Source organism: Bacillus rossius, chromosome 3, assembly GCF_032445375.1.
Source record: "Bacillus rossius redtenbacheri isolate Brsri chromosome 3, Brsri_v3, whole genome shotgun sequence".
NCBI lineage: Eukaryota > Metazoa > Arthropoda > Insecta > Phasmatodea > Bacillidae > Bacillus > Bacillus rossius.
In genome coordinates, this window is record NC_086332.1 from 122,195,194 (window position 1) to 122,212,604 (window position 17,411).

The following is a 17,411-nucleotide window of genomic DNA, read 5'->3' on the forward strand; positions in this document are numbered from 1 at the left end:
TGCAGGGAATTGAACCCAGACATCACCTTGGTGCACTTCAAGTGGTATGGCCACTCAAAAACCGTTGTTTGAGGAGCTATATGTGGCACGCCACTTAATAGTCCACTCTGTATCTCTGTACCTAGCCTGGGAAGGGGAAAAGTGTCGCAGGACCAAAGTGTGTGGCCGTCAGGGTCCATTTGTATGCTCGAACAAGCAAATTGGACTCTCCTGTAATCATAGGTTATCTCCAAGAATGTGATTGCCCTTCAGGTTTTCATTAAAGACATAAAGAACATAGTAAACCTTTTTATTTTCATTTCCCAGAAACATTCCGTATACTTTATACTAGTTAATTTGGTTTCGAAAGTATTGCAGTATAACATCTGCTGTGATATTGGTTTGAAACAATTTTTTTTTTTTTTTTTTTTTTTTTTTAATTTTCATCCCATCTGTTTCAGATTTCATCCAACTTTCATTAACATGATGTCCATAAATTTTAACAATTCACTAAATTTATATAATAAATGCAGATATAGGCACTTAAATACTAAAGTTTAATTTTTAAAACCTTTTCACATCGTTGATAGTAAAATATTCAGTCAATGGTTTAAAAAAAATTGTTAACTTTTTATTAATTTTCAACTGTTTGTTTTACAATATACATAAGTACTTACAGTTGCTCTTTTATTTTAATTACTTATGCATAGGACATAGCTATGCATTGTATTTCTTTGTTGGAGATAAAATGTCATCTTTTGTTTAACAGTCTTTCTGACAGTAGATGTTGAAGACTGACTGCTTGTGATGATGTTTCAGGGCGTCCGAGCAAATATGACTCGACTCTACAAGTCCATCACGAACAAGCAGTTTGAAGCATGCAAGGCTCACGCCAAGTACATCCGGCTGTTGTTCTCTCTGTGCTTCTTCCATTCTGTTCTGGTCGAGAGGAGGAAGTTCGGCCAGCTGGGCTGGAACGTCGGCTACCACTTCACCGACAACGACTTTCTGGTGAGAGGGTTTGCTGCCTATTACGATCACTCACAATAAAAAAAAAAATCAACTATTTTATATTTTATTCTGGTTCCAAATCTTTCATCTTTTTATCTGTTGCAGTACAAAGAATTTACTTTAAACAAATGTTTTTATACAAATTAACATATTGCTGTAAATTATAACCTTCATTTGTTTATTTGATTTTTGCTGTTTCTATTGTTAGCTATATTTCTAAAAATAAAAAAATAAAAACTTACAATAGACATATTTCACTGATTGGCATTTATACTATTCAGAATTTATGTTATTAACTTTCATTAAATCATACTTTGAATTTTGTGTTGTCTTTATTTTATTTTAAATTTATTTTGTTTTACAGATGTCCTAATTTTTCAGGCATATAATCTATAATAAGGTAATCTGTCACATCCCGCTTTATTTTTTGTTCATAAATGCTCTATTATATGTTTTATACCAAGTTATATGCCACTTTTTAAAAAAAAGTGACATCATAGAATAATTAATTTAATATTGTAACTAAATATACGTTTTGTATTAATAAGTTTGTGCTTGCATTATTATTATTTTTTACCATTAGTATTGTAGCATAATTCATTTTAATACTCTTCATTTTATAACCCCTCAAAGGAAAACCTATGCAACTACTAGCGCTTGCCTTGATATTTATGGAATCCGCTATCAAATAGTAAAATTGTGACTCAGCTCAAAGGTATTTCTTACTGAATTCAGCTCAGCTTGACTCTAAAATTTTCCTGACTTGTCAATTCCATTTCCTAGTTTTTCAAGGGGGAAATGAGAATGTCTAGTAAAATGTTAATTTTGCGGGACTTTGCATATCTATATGGCAATATCAATAAAAAAAAAATTTAAGTGAACTTTGCACTGCAACCTACGTAAATTCATGCAAATTGAAAATGCAGGGTTTTTATCAGTCAAAACTGAACGAAATAAACTTGGCAAACAAAAAACAAGTGGAATTGGAAACACGCTCCATGCATGGAATTTTCAACACACAACTAAGAACTAATAATCAAAGAGATTTAATAATTTTCGCCAAATGGTAGTGGAAACAATCACGTGTGCAATTGAATAACAGATTCTTTTTAACCGACTTCAAAAATGAGCAGGTTCTCAATTCAACTTTTTTTTTTTATGGTTGTTACCTCAGAACTTTCGACTGGGTGAACCGATTTTGATGATTCTTTTTTTATTTGAAAGCTGGTGCTTCCCTTTGTGGTCCCATTTCAATTTGGTCCAGTTCTGACAATGGCATCCTTTAGAAAACCATATAAGTCTTAAATTTGCATTAAGTATGTGCGTGACAAATGGACGAATATCTCAATATCACACAATTGATTTCGATGTTTCTTTTTTTATTGGAAAGGATGTACTTCAAGGGTAGTTTGATGAAAGTTTGGTAAGTTTCTGACCATGGGATCCATGACAAAGTAACGTAACTCTTCAATTATTAGGAGCAAATTAACAATACTCGGACAAATTTTTTATAGGCTATCCGGATATATTTTTCACCTACCGTAACGTGGATCAAGCTGAGACGGTTTGCACGTTGCTCTTCTGTCTCTTTGAATAGACGATCGTGTATAACGCTGAGTCGGTGGGCACGTTGCTCCTCCGTCTCATTCGATAGACGATCGTTGATCAAGCTGAGACAGTGAATATGTTTTTCGATATTTTCCCTGTTCAAAACCTTTTCCATGTAAAGCCACATTTTCGAAAGTCTATCTTTGCGCTCTTCGCAAGTCTCTTTTGGAATTGTCCTCGAGGTAGATTTCCTCTGTTGAGATAGGCATTTCTCCCTGACTTCATTTGTTTCATTTATACAGCGCTGTCTCATATGAGCAGCACGTTTAGTAGGTCTACCCATATTCAGACATATTAGTTAGTGTACTTCAGATTCACTAAAAATCAAAAAATAAACACAAATTTTAACCAAAAATAAACTATTCCAAAACAAAATTAATATGCACTAAAAAGTAAAAAAATAATTGCGTATTCTTCTACAACTTAATAATCAACTTACTTTTTCTACTCATCAATATACCTACCTTCTTGCGTGGTAAACACATAGATTGTACCTACATATTGATGAGTAGAAAAAGTAAGTTGTAGAATAATACGCAATTATTTTTTTTACATTTTAGTGCATATGAATTTGTTTTGGAATAGTTTTTTTAAGTCATTTTTTTTTTGTTAAAATTTTTGTTTATTAGGGGTGTGCGGGATCCCAACACTTCGGGAAAAAAGTCGGGAAAATAGGCTTCCCGAAATGCCGGGCGGGAATTTTATTACTCCCGAATTTTTCGGGAAATTGTTTAAAAATTTACAAATGTTTACTAATCATGTGAAAATGTTTTCTATCAATTCAAACTGTTTTTACAACAATATTTTTTATGGATTCGTACATTTTTGAAGGGTTTCCATACTATTTAAACGCAAAACATCTTTTTAACGTATGCAGATCGTAGCGACAGCTGTGGTGTGCAGTGAATTATGATAATCGTTTACACATATCTAATTGGAATATAAAAAACGTACATGGAGTACCTTAAATATTGTATGCGTTCATAAATACCGTATTTACTCGTGTATAGCGCGCCCTCGTGTATAGCGCGCACCACGATTTTTGCAACAAATTCCAAAGAAAAAAATTTTTGTCCCCGTAAATAAATTGTACTAACATTTTGTGGTACCTGTTAAGTAATTACGTATGAAACAAATGATAATTTAAATTGATGTGTGGTGATGCGTCAGGAAAATACTTAAACTCTGCTGTGTAGACGGAAGATAATGAAGCGCTGTATCGTCACAACTGGTACGTGGGCGGGAGGAAGGGAGGAAGGGAGGCAGGCAGGAATGTGACACGGAGGACTAGATGACTCACCGGTAGCAGCTGCGACGAAGCGAAGGAAGTGGGAGGGGGACTGGTGTCAACATTCTCTCTCTCTATCTCTCTCTTTTATTTTACTAGCTGTAGAGGGGGAGGTCTAAAAATAAACAAGAGACCTGCGAGCTTGCGCGCGCACGTGTGTGTGTGTGTGTGTGTGTGTGTGTGAAAGAGAGGCCTTGTTGCTTGTGCGTATGTGTGGGGGCTGGCCAGAAACGTCACCCGTCAACCGGCAGTTAACGACTTCCACTCCTCCCCGCCTCATCTACTCACTTTTTTTTTTCTGTGTATAGCGCGCATCCTTATTTTTTTCCTTTACTTGAGGGGAAAAAAGGGCGCGCTATACACGAGTATATACGGTATATTTCTTCAAGGGTACCAATTTGCAAGATACGTGAATAGTCAGCTATATAACGTTATTGCCGTCACTATCGAATACTTAACCTAAAACCACTGTGTGTCATTAGACACAAACAAAACACATGCGCAATCAAACCTTTTCGCCAAAGATATAAGAAATACTAGACTTGCGTTACATAAGGAAGCGTAACCGTTCTCATTACTTGATAGCAGTGGCAATGTAGAGAACTGTATTGGCACTTTGAAAAATATGAAATCACGTAGTTTTACACCACTGCTCACGAGTATCTAAACATCTATGATTTTACTTTGTAAGAAAAAATAGTTGTTTACTGTTTAGTTTGGCGGGCTTTGTCGGCTGACGTTACGTTATTAAGGCTTATGCAAAGTATCTGTTCCTATTTTTGGTGCCGTTGAATATTAAAACAAACTAGCAGCCTACAAATAATGGATGTCGCAACCGATCAGCTTGTTACTTGTAAACCATCTTCTCATATTATAATTAAAAATTTGTTTTTTTTTTTTAATTTTCCCGATCCCGTCCCGTTTCCCGCGGGAATAATTTATTTTTCCCGAAAATTTCCCGCAGTACAAAAACCTATTCCCACACACCCCTAGTGTTTATTGTTATTTTTAATGTGCAACAATGTTATTTGTTTCTTTTGTCTCACCTATCAGTATTGGAAAATAAATAAATATAATTTCTGCAACTATTAACTACAAAACAAAATTCATGGTAACTATTTTGCTATAGACAAAAAGTGAACGAAATAAATCGTTTTAACACAGTAGTAGCCTACTTGATGCATTAATATAAATGAAAATACTATGTTACTCTAAAACAAACTAAACAAAGGAAAATAAAAGTGACTGATCTGAGAAGAAATTTGCTATAAATATTTGTGTAATGTTGCCACACTGGATATGTTTAACATAAGTTTACGTGACTGCCATTTAAATCAAAAGGGGTGAATAACTAGGGTGTGAGTGTAAATATGTGACAATTTTGTTACTACTATTTCATGATTAAGGCTGTTAAAAAATTTGACCCATATTAAAAATTGTATGTATTTCACAGTTCACGAAGATTTATTGTCCCTATCAAAATGCTATTACTATGTTCAGGCTTACATATGTTTACATTGTCATTATTTTTTCTTAGAAGAATTTATAATATACTAGCTGCAATACCCGGCATTGCCAAGGCTGAACACAGGGTGTAGTTAGTAATTGTCTTCTTAATTTGAATGTCAAGTGTGAAAATTAATTTATATGACTTTCAGATCCCGACAGACATTGTTCTGCCAGTTTATAGTTATTTACCTGATCTGTATGTAATTTAGACTTTATTTAGCAATATAGAAAAAAGCTGAAAAATAAAAGATTACTAATATTGAAAAGATTCCATTATCTAGCTAATGCTCGGCCTGCATTGCAATGCCTCATTCAGTTTTGTTTTGTAATATGTTTGAAGTAGTTCCACATATACAAATCATCTATCCATCTCTCTATATATATTTATTATCTCTATCTACATCTATGTATATCTCTATCTCTATTTATCTCTTTATATCTACATATATACTTCCCACTATCTCTATATCTTCTATATATCTCTATACATCTATAGGTATATCTCTTTATCTAACCCATTTCATTCTCTATACCTCGCTCTATCTCAACTTATCTCTCCGTCTCTATCTCACTCTATATATATAAATATCACTCTATCTCTGTCTCTCTTTTATATTGAAATAAATTGTGTCATGCGTACGCACTTATACAACAAAAACAGACGAAGTGCCGCTATATAAAATGAAATAAACACATTTTTTGACACGATTCGTGTTCCAATAGTTATACTGTCTCAGTAACCTTCATGGGCATGCGCATAACAAATCACCAAAATTTCATTGAAATCGGATGAATGATATAGGAACGCATACGGCACAAACAAACAAAAATTAAGGACATTACAAACGCATCAAACGATGGTGCATTTAAAATTCAAGGCAACTCTATCTATTGACGAAGTTAAGAACAAAACTGTTATTAGCGCCTTTATTTTGCTAGCCGCTGCAAGCTCCACTAAGCAGACTGGTCTCACCAAGGAGGAAAATATTAATTTGCCAGACCTTACTATGTGTATTGTTACGATTTACCGTGGGTTCGTAAAGGATAGCCCAATTAAAGATTTTTATCACTCACAGTTTTATTTCCACTACTTATGTCACTTACAATTAATCTTGTAAGATGGCAAATAACTACACTTAAAGAAATGTCTATTCCCCAGTCACTCGTTTTCACACTCCACACGCCTCGCTTTGCCGCACCTCTGGCCCAACTCTCACCGCAGCACCCCTCGTATGCACCCGTCGCAGGACTCCGTCGCTGCACTCCGCCGCCGCCGCCGCCGCCGCCACACTTCCCCTTCGCCGAGATCCCACTCGACGCCTCGCTTGGAACTTCGCCGCGCCCGCGACACTATCGCCCGGAACTGAACTCTTCGCCCTGGAACCTTCGTCCAGGGACTTCGCCACTCTATCGCCCGGAAACTCCGCCGCTGGAAAACTCCCAACTTCACTCTGAACTCTCTGCTCAGACTGACTCGAAGGTCGTCCCAACCTCCTTATATAGCCCTTGGGTTCCCGTCCGGAACAATCGGGCATGTCTCCGAGATATCGCACAACCTTCGCCGTCGAAATGTCCAGAAACGCGTCGTGAGTCCTGTCGAAGGACGCGGCGGCTGCTGAAAGAACGCCGATAAACGCAACAAGCATCGGGTTCCCACAAAACGCGCCGATAAACATGTCTGAGTCCTTTTATTCCGCAGTGCGGCCTCTTTTAAGTAACTCGATCTGAGGCAGGTGCGCGCTGCGACGGTCAGGATGTCGCGAGATAGTATGACACGAGATACCAGGGAGAGGATGCGGGTGGAAGGGGGCGCAGACAGGCCGAACGAGCGCGGCGATGCCAAGCACTGCAGCCAAGCGCGATCGTAACATTTTGATCGTGTGTCAGACATAGAGAAATGACACTCACTCACTATTTGTATGTCTATGACCTATGATTTTTTCTGTTATAAAATGAAATTATCACTTTTTCACTCCCTTAGGGATGGAATTTCATATTAATATGGGGTCTATGTGTTAAGCCAGGTTATAAGCTAGCTGTAGGCCAAATTGCATTCAAATCCATTCAGTAGTTTTTACGTGAAAGAGTAACAAACATCCATCCATCCATACTTACAAACTTTCTAAACCTCCATCTATTCCTGATCTTCTACGTTTCCCACAAGAATTTATTTTTCCCACCCAATATTTTACAGATTCAATTTTCTTTATTCTACCCAGCTCATATAAAATCTGCATTGAAACTAAAGTTTAAAGTATACTGTACTTCAATTAGTGCCTGAACTGAGATTCAAAATGTTTTTCATCATTGCAACATATGTTTGCTAAACAATAAATTAAAATATTGAATGACAACAAAGTAATAAAATGTACTCAAAATTACAATTTCATTTTCTGTGTCTGTTACCACCCTGCAGATATTAATAGTTACAGTTAGCACAAAAGGCTGTAAACAGAGTGAGCTGCATGGCAGCATGGGTGGTGCTGTACATGTGTTTGTAAAATACAGGTATCAGAAAAACTTCTATCTATTTACCTGGATGAGTACGCTGAGACCCCGTGGGATGCTCTGAAGTATTTGATATCAGGAGTGAACTATGGTGGCCATGTTACTGATGAATGGGACAGGAGAGTTCTTGACACCTACATCAACAGATTTTTCAATGATGACCTCCTCACTATAAACAATTACAGGTAAGATAACAAAAATGTTTAATTACACTTAGCAAATAAGATATCTTGTGTTAAGGTCGGTTTTTAATTGTTATCAGTTCTGAAATCAGTCTGTTCAGTAAAACCTGTGTTGACACTGCCACCTGTCTAGTTTAGACAGTGCTGAGCAAGGCATGCTAAGCCAGGTGTTCACTGTGGTATGTGTTGGGAGAATACAAGTGAGAAACAAGTTTTTTTCTGATTCAATTTGCTCTTTACTGGCACTGCTACAGCATAAAGCAAAACATTACGTGCACGAGCACATGAAAAAGACTTACGATATGCATTGCCAAGATTGCCTCGTATTTTAGAACAGCCATGATCTGTGGTAAATGTTCAATTCATACATATTCCAACACTCCAACACTCCCCCTTGTGTGAACACCGCAAAGTAACATAGTACAGTGTATAAAAGTGTTGAGGGTAATTTAAACATTAAGTTTCCTCCATTTAAATAAAAGGTAACAAACAAATTGATTACACGCACACCTTAACAACCCAAACAGTGTGATAGATTGCTTGTGCTTTTGCTCTACTTTTTTTTTTTGCGACATGTACCTTCAAGAAGTTTTCCTTAATGTCTACTATGTAGTTAGACTGTTTGCTAGTAACTGTATTTTTGACAAGGTGAAGGGCACCTAAATTGTTACAAAAATCTCAGTTTCTTTTGATCACGTGGATCAATTACTTGGATTTAGGACCTTAACCACTGAAGTCTACCAAGGCTTGGTCTGGCTACTGGTAGAGGTCAAAGACGTGCTTCATTGACAACACAGGTTAGGCCGTTCTAATATCTGTTATCATAGCAGAATGGGTGTTTAAGAACTTTAGCAGTTACAACAAAATAAATAACAAATATGGATTTGTATTACAAATAGCTCGTTATGCTTTAATTTCTTTCTTTCCTTGAAAATTATTATTTTCAATTATACACAAGACATGACAGCAGTGAGATAAATGGCACAGAAAAAATTTAATGGAAATAAATTAAACTGGGAAGCAGTAAAATGTCTTTAAAGGCAATGCTAAATTAATACTGATGTTTGATTGCATTTTTTAACACCTGCAAAAACATGACAAGGGAGCGTTCAAGTATTACGTAACGCAATTTTTTGATATTTTTGACCCCCCCTCCCCCCTATGTAACGCGCCGTAACGTTTTTGCAACCCCCCCCCCCCTCCCCCTAGTAAAACGTTGCGTAACCCCAAGTGACCATTTTTACCTAAAAGTCACAATTATGTGGCGTAACGTACCGGAATAAGTCACTAAAATACTTTTGTTATTGTTTTAATCGCGTTAATGTTATTTATTAACATTTGAAATGTCTTGTTTTTAAAAGCAAGAGCTTTCTAATGTTTTTTTGTTCTAATAAATTTTTACTACTCAATCATACATTTAATTACGTCGTTTTCCTGACTTGGCCCTGTCCTAACACACTTTTTGCTTTATCCGCCATTGTTCTTCTCATGCATTCTCCTATTTTAGCATTTTACTAATAAAGCTATTAAAATCAAATAACAAATTTTATTTCTAATAATTTATTTTTACCTTTGGCAATGCAATTATAAACATAAAACTAACTGAAATAAAATATATTTTTCAAAATATAATCGTATTTAAGAATACGATCGAACGAAAACGAAAATATTTAAAATAAAATCAGTCGTAATTAAAATAAGTAGATTGCAAAAAAAAAAACAATTAAATTAGAGTTTTACTGCTCCTCTGTCCATGGGTTTGCCAGCCACTCAGATTCTTTCATTACTGGCATCCGGAGAGCAGACGAATAGGGTTCCGGAATATTGTTAACCCGCTTGCATCAACTTCGTCTTCGTCGAGCCAATCTGCATCCTCAGACGATGTTTCACAGCGGCGCACAATGCAGAGAAGCTCATTTGCCCTTCTTGCAGCAAGTCGCTGTGGCCGTACTCAACTTTCACGAAGGTCTTGGGCAGTCTTGCCATGCATGTAACGATTGTGCATTTGCACACTCTTGTGGGATGTAAAATAAACCCCACAGGTTGAACATACTTGGTTCTTTAGGTCGGATTGTACTGATGGACAAAAGAAATTGTAAGGCATATGCTTAAACCCTTCTAGAGGAGGCGACAGATCAGCAGACAACCTCACAAGAAGTGGCGAAAACTTGCATGATCCTTTGTCAATCTGACTAGGTACCACGAGCTTGTTTGTTTTAACTGCTTTACTGGAGTGACGAGAAAAACTATCACAGCTGTTGATATATATATTTTTTTTTGCTTTACGTTTGGAGTTGAAAAAACATTATTTACTAATCCTGTAAAGCAAGCAGAAGCAATTTTGTAAAGGTAAAAAAAATATTAAGTTATCATGCCATTTGAAATTGTGAGAAAAAAGTTTTAAAAAATGCGGGAAAGAATCTGTCTCTACGCGACTGTTCTGAAGGGTTAAAAAAAAAACAATGTGACGTAACGTGTAGGTCAAACCCCCCTCCCGCCCCTGTAACGCATCGTAACGTTTTACAAGACCCTCCCCCCCCTTCCCCCAAATTCGTTACGTAATACTTGAACGCTCCCCAAGTTAAGAACAATGTTGCAATGTAGAAACACATCCAAAATTCAATACAATACAATACAATAGAAGAAACATTACGTTACTTTAGACAATATTTCATTTCTAAAACAATTAAGTTACGTAGGAGAGTACCCACGTAAAAACTCAAATATTACATGGATGCTCACTCTAAATAAATGCTACGTCGCGCAGGCCCAAAGCCAAGAGTTATAAAAACAGAATATAAGCTAAAGAGCATTTCAGGTGCAATGCAATTGCATACAAATAGGTCAAGACACTACCACTATGCAGGTCAAACAGGACAACAATATTGCAAGCTGCCCAATGCAAGGGAACACATTAGAAAATTCAGGTCAACAATAAGACATAAATGTCTAGCGACCCTAATAGGAGCTGATAATTTCCTTGCAAAGAAAAAGCAAAAGCATATTCAAATCCTAATTCTTAACCCAGTTTGCATGAGCATAACATGCAGAAGTGCGCAATGACGCAATATAAGTACGGTGAAACTGACATTGTGACGAACTCAAAAAATTTAAATCCAGACAATAATATTGAAATGCAAGCTGAAATTATAATTTCACACACTTTAAACTTCAAGGCTAGAAGTTAAAGGTACAGCCACAAAGCATTCACCGTACTTACGTTATGTCACGCCTGCCTCTTGGGCGTGTGCGCTGCGGAACTACATGTGAATATCAAACAACCTAGCGAAGTGACCTCTGCCACGAGAGGGGAGGAAACACATACCCTGAGGGAAAGGAGAGGGAGATGGACGGTTGGCGTGCGCATGACATCACGAAGCATACAGTTCAGCTTCACCACAAAGCTTATTGTGCTGTAAAAGACAGGGATGCATACTCTGACTGTACTGTGGATAAAGCAACTACCTTTATCTTTGCAATACCTACCAGTAAACTAAACCACTCATCAGTTTGAAACAGCTTCCTGCTACAGAATGCATGTCATTTGCCTCATTCCCCCCAGTCTGCATCACTGTGGTACTCAAGTTTCTCAATCCATCCTTAGAATATTGTAATTTAAAGTTTTTCTTATAAATGAGAACAAACAATTTTATTCGTAGTTTCGTTTCATTAGTGAATTCTTGTTACCAAATCAGCACTTGGTTTCGCCAAGTGCTTCTGGTTATTCCTGGCGAGACTTCGGCTAATGTTCTCCGAGTGCTTCTGGTTATTTCTGAGAAATAAAACTCTAGATGAAAAAGTTTTTACCTAATGAGACATGCAATTTATTCAGAGTTCAGTTTAATTAGTGAACTTCTGTTTACTGCATCAGCACTTAAAATATATATTTATCAGGTGGAATCCAAACAAAAAAAAATCATTACTCAGTCAAATAACATTCCTTAAGATGGCTGAGAATAACTATCATGCAAGAAGAACTTCCTTTACCTTGGTGTCTAGCGAAGCCCTCCTATTAAGATCGTGAGTGAGCATCCCGTATCCCACATAATATATATATACACTAGAGTCCCGTTATAGCGAGGTGTCACGGTTCCGGGTTTGATCCTCCCTATAACCGTGTCCTCGCTATAACCGAATTGGACAAATTTTGGCCCCCACAAAATAAAAATTAACTGAAAATAGCATAAAAATTGTGTTTAAACCTGTATAATTGGAAAATAACAGGTTATATTAACGAAATCTTAATTTCTGTGAGCAGGTGTGTGAATTCTCTTTAAAACGATACCCCATAAGTACGGATGCGATTACTGATCGTGTCAAAATAACCAGAATACCCTACCACGCCACATAAGTATAAAATCTCAGCCCGCGGCCGACGCAGCATTGTCCTGCTATCTATTGTCGACGCGGGCTGTCTGCTAGCGGCCATGTTGTTTCGGGATGTTGCTAACAGGTGGTGCTAGTGTAGCGCAACGATTTAATTCCTTACAAAAAAGCAGGAGTGCGGCTGCGGCAACGCACGTACGCCCCAAACGAAATAGTCGCTGGAAAACTATACTTTTTTCATTTAAAGAAACCTGTCAACTTTTTTAGAAAATAAATTTGGGATTAAACTCAAACCATCACCTCCCCTTTCCCGGACAGTTACCCCAACAACTGACCAAAACAAAAGTTACAAGCGATTCGGAAATAAATACGGTAGTGCCTACTAGAGGTGTAAAAGTAACGAAAAAATGTGTATCCGTATGCATTCGTTACTATAACAATTAGTACTCGTTACTATCGTTACGTTACTTGTTACTTCTGATACCGCATAACATGCTATGTTATGTTGCAGCAACGAATCCAGTCGTATTGCGTACGCGTACAGTATGACGTCGCGTAAATAATAATAATAGAATATAAACAATTAACAATATTTGATAATTAATAGTTTTTGTTAACCAAGAAACAATTAAATCACATTAGAGCAGCTTTTTAATATTATCTCTTTTAAGATAAAAGAAAAACGTGAAAATAAGCGATTATAAAAACAAAAACATACATATTTCTAATTTGTAAAAAATACTTTCTTACGTTGTTTCTGTTCCAATCTCAAACTTTGTCTACACACGGCACCGATAACTAACGGAAGTTTGATAAAAGAAAGAAAGGACGGAATTCTATTTTTAAAGCCACGCACTTAGGTGGCGACTGCAAGGTTGAAGAATGTGACAGGCGTCAACGGCAAGATGTCTAGTGGTGAGCGAGAGGGGTGGAGATAAAGCAGACAAATAACAAAAGCGCGCTTCAAGCAATCACGCCGTAAATTCCTCAAAAATACCTCGTTATAGCCGTGTTCTCGCTATTACCGTGCTCGCTATAACGAGATTCTACTGTGTGTGTGTGTGTGTTTGTTTGTGTGTATATATATATACATACACACACACACACACACACACACACACACACACACACACACACACACACACAGTAGAATCCCTCCCGAACGACCCCCCTCTAGAACGACCAGTTTTCGAGGAACCGTGAAAAAATTCGAAAAAAAAAAATTAGTAAAATCGGATGAAAAACAAGTGCGCTACACACTATGTACGGCGCTGCGCGTCACGTTTTTCTTGGCGAGCACTGTACTGTTGGCAGGCGCACGCATGGCTAAAAATAGATACCACCCCTCCAGAGTCCAGACTGGCCACCCTAGCGATAACGGTAAACAGTGGTGCGCATGCGCATTTCTGTTGCCGTCTCGATCCCGTGTCTTTGTCTTGTGGCTTGTTATTGTGATCTTGCTCGCTGGTGGATACGCTTCTTTTGCTTGTTGATTCGGATATTTCTTGGTTATTATTATTGTTGACGACTTATTACGCTTTGTTTCTTGGACGCCGATTTGGTTAGTGGTTTGATTTTGTGAATTTTGTATATTGTTGACGACACATGCATTTGTTTTTGGATTTTGGTTTGGTAAAATTATTGGCTTGATTCTATGAACGATCGTTGACGAGACACGCAGTTTTACACGGATTTTGATTTTTTTTGGAGGAGTTTCGTTTCGCATTTGTGAAAATGAGTGCCAAGCGAAATACACTTTCGCTAATGAACAAATATGAGATCATCCAGCAAGTGGATAAGAAAACAATTTCCAAGACTAAGATAGCGCAGCAATACAACATTCCGAAGTCTACTCTCTTCACGATTCTCAAACAGAGAGAAGAAATTGTTAATGCAGTACAGAAGCAAGGCCGCAATGTGCAACTGAATAATTTGAGGGGCGCGACGTACAAAATCTTGGACGAAGCTATGTTGGAGTGGTTTGGTGAGCTGAGAGCTCAAAATTTGCCTGTGAGTGGGCCAATGATGTTGGCAAAGGCGGACAAACTCGCTTTGTAGTTAGGTTTGACAGACTTCAAGCGTTCAGTCGGGTGGCTGAATCGTTTCAAGGCTCGGCATGGAATATCCAGCCACAAGATAGTCGGCGAAAGTGCGTCGGTTGATCCGAAGTCTGTAAGTGAGTGGTTGCCCTTGCTTCAGAACATCCTCAGCCGATACCAGCCTCCAGACGTTTACAACGCAGACGAGCTGGGGATGTTTTATAACCTCTTGCCAGACCGTACTCTTGCGGTGAAAGGGGACGTATGCAAGGGTGCGAAGAGGAGCAAGGAGCGCCTCACAGTCCTCCTTTGCTGCAACATGGACGGCAGCGACAAAATGAAGCCCCTAGTAATAGGAAAGTCAAAAAAACCGAGAGGTTTCAAGGGGAACATTCTTCATTGCAACTACGACTTCAACAAAAAAGCGTGGATGAATGCAGCAGTTTTCACGAAGTGGCTTCGCAGCTTTGATGCGAAAATGGGTGTGATGAATAGGAAAGTTGTCCTGTTCGTCGACAATTGCCCTGCGCATCCTCCGCTCAATAACCTCAGAAATATTGAGCTGGTGTTCTTGCCTAAGAACACCACCAGCGTGCTTCAGCCTCTGGACCAGGGGATAACCCAGCAGGTAAAGCTGAAGTACCGGGAAATGCTTGTGCGGAGCATGGTGTTGCAGCATAACATGGGGAAAGAGATGAAGAAGTGGGACGTGTATGGGGCAATGGAAGCGATTGTTACCAGCTGGAGGGCATTGAAACCAGAAGTAATCGCCAACTGTTTCCGACACGCCAACTTCGTCACACCAGTCGACGATGTGCCTCTCGCTGCCACCAACCCTGAAAACCCTGACGACCCTGACGACCCACCCACAGTGGACGCCGAGCCCCAGCCGGGCCCCTCGACGAAGTTGCAGCATCAGATTTTCACTCTGCCATGCGACGACGAATTGTGGCAGCAATTGGCCCCAGACTGCACGTTTGCATAGTTCGTGACAGCGGATGACAACGTTGCAGTTTGGGGTACACAAGATGATGATTCCGATGACGTCAAGGGGCAGGAGCCGAGCGATGAAGAGGAGGAGGAGGAGGAGGAGGGGGAGGGAGAAACAGAAGAGCCAATAGTTGTGCCGACGACGAGAGACGTCCTTAAAGCTGGGGATGTCTATGAATATCTTCTGAGGCGGCATGGTGCGAGTGATGCTTTGTGGTCTTGCTTAACGCAGTTGAAAGAGTTTGCGGAAAATGCCATCTTGAAAAAAAAGTAGGCAACGATAAAGGACTTTTTTAAAAAGTAAGGCGATAAATAAAGTGTTAGGTGTTGTGTATTTATTTTTTTTATGTTCGTTAATGTTTTTTTTTTTTTTTTTTTTACGTCTCGTCGACGTGTCTAACATGTGTGACTTTGAAGAAAAAAAATGCTTAAAAAAATTAATTAACAGCTGCCGCATATATCTTGTTGGATAATACTGTAATCTGGTGAGTTTTTTTTTTCAATTGTTCTTTGTTGTTATTGTTACATATATGTATACACTGCTCCACTGCTTACAAGCATAGTTTATTGAACTAAAAGTGTATTTGGAATTAAATTTTTCGGGTTATCTTGAATATATAGCTTAAATATATTTTTTGTTTATCATTATCTGAAGCTGTAAAAAAAAACGTTGCCATCGCTTCGGCCCATTTTTGTGTTTCGGCCGCTCTATATTTCAAACCACCCAGTTATGTACCATGTAAAATAGCTTTTTGGCACGACCCTTATTTATAACAACCTCAGCTGTCACACTTTTAAAACCCAGGGAAAATACTCTGACGTCCGCTTCCCTTCTCACGTCAGTTGGTTATTATGTCCGCCGCCCGTTAGCTCGCCTGGCGCCGAGAGACGTGTCTGGCAGGCATCCGGCACGGCGGGACGAATGGTGACGCTGAAAGAGAGGGAGGGGGGGGGGGGCAATAAATGGATAAAAAATAAACTACCCACTTTACATAACGTTAGCACGATGTTATTTTAAAGCTGCCCAAATAAAGGACGGTTCTTTCCGTGAAACGGCCGAGGTGTTTGGGGGGGGGGGAGGGGGGGGGGAAATTGGCCAAAAATTGTCCACATTCTCTGGAACGACCCTTCCGTAAGTACGACCGTTTTTTCGGGAACCGTGAGGGGTCGTTCCAGCAGGATTCTACTGTATGTGTGTGTGTGTGTGTGTGTGTATATATATATATATATATATATATATATATATATATATATATATATATATATATATATATATATATATATACACCTTAACACAACACGGGATGACATCTGCTGGCAAGAATGAGAACTACTTGCAACAAGTTTCTTGTATGAGATAAATTAACTTGCTGATGAAATACTAAAAATTCTATTTAGGTAATTTTCAATTTAAAACTTTCAGTTTGTACCTGGTATTAGGCTCAGAAGCTAATATGGATCCTGGTTCCATGACTGCAGCTGTATTGAAAGGACACTGCTGTAGATACTGCAACAAGGAATTTTTCCTGAGATAGAATGCTATAGCTAATATGGATCCTGGTTCGATGCCTGCAGCTGTATTGAAAGTACACTGCTGTAGATACTGCCACAAGGAATTTGTCCTGAGAAAGAATGCTTTACGTCACAAGAAGAATGACTCTGTTAAAAAAACCCTTTGCAAAATGTTAAGCTGTGATCGGTGTAGCAAGAGGTTGTTTACATGAAATGATAGCTTAAAAATACACACCAGAACTTTTTAAGTCAAGCCCACTTATGGTATAGAGGATATCGATAAAGCCACTACACTGAGGAAGAGTGTGCTGCATGATGTAAATAATTTTCCTTGTCTTAAACGTGATTATGTTCATAGCTCTCCTGAACTCGACAAAGAACTTAAATTGAAGGATGCTGATGGGTTAAGGAAGACTGAAACCAATGGAAGTACCATCACAGTGAAAAATGAGAATACAT

General features: G+C 38.3%; 1 protein-coding gene across 2 annotated transcripts in view; it reads left to right on the top strand.

The window, feature by feature from the left end:
- The window catches only part of LOC134531211 (dynein axonemal heavy chain 2), an 864,487-nt gene that overhangs the window by 772,239 nt on the left and 74,837 nt on the right, over positions 1-17,411 (top strand). For both annotated transcript variants that reach the window (XM_063366870.1, XM_063366871.1), the window contains 2 exons: positions 799-990; positions 7,904-8,088. In XM_063366870.1, the coding sequence (XP_063222940.1) occupies positions 799-990; positions 7,904-8,088 (377 nt within the window). The remainder of the gene's footprint in view (positions 1-798; positions 991-7,903; positions 8,089-17,411) is intronic.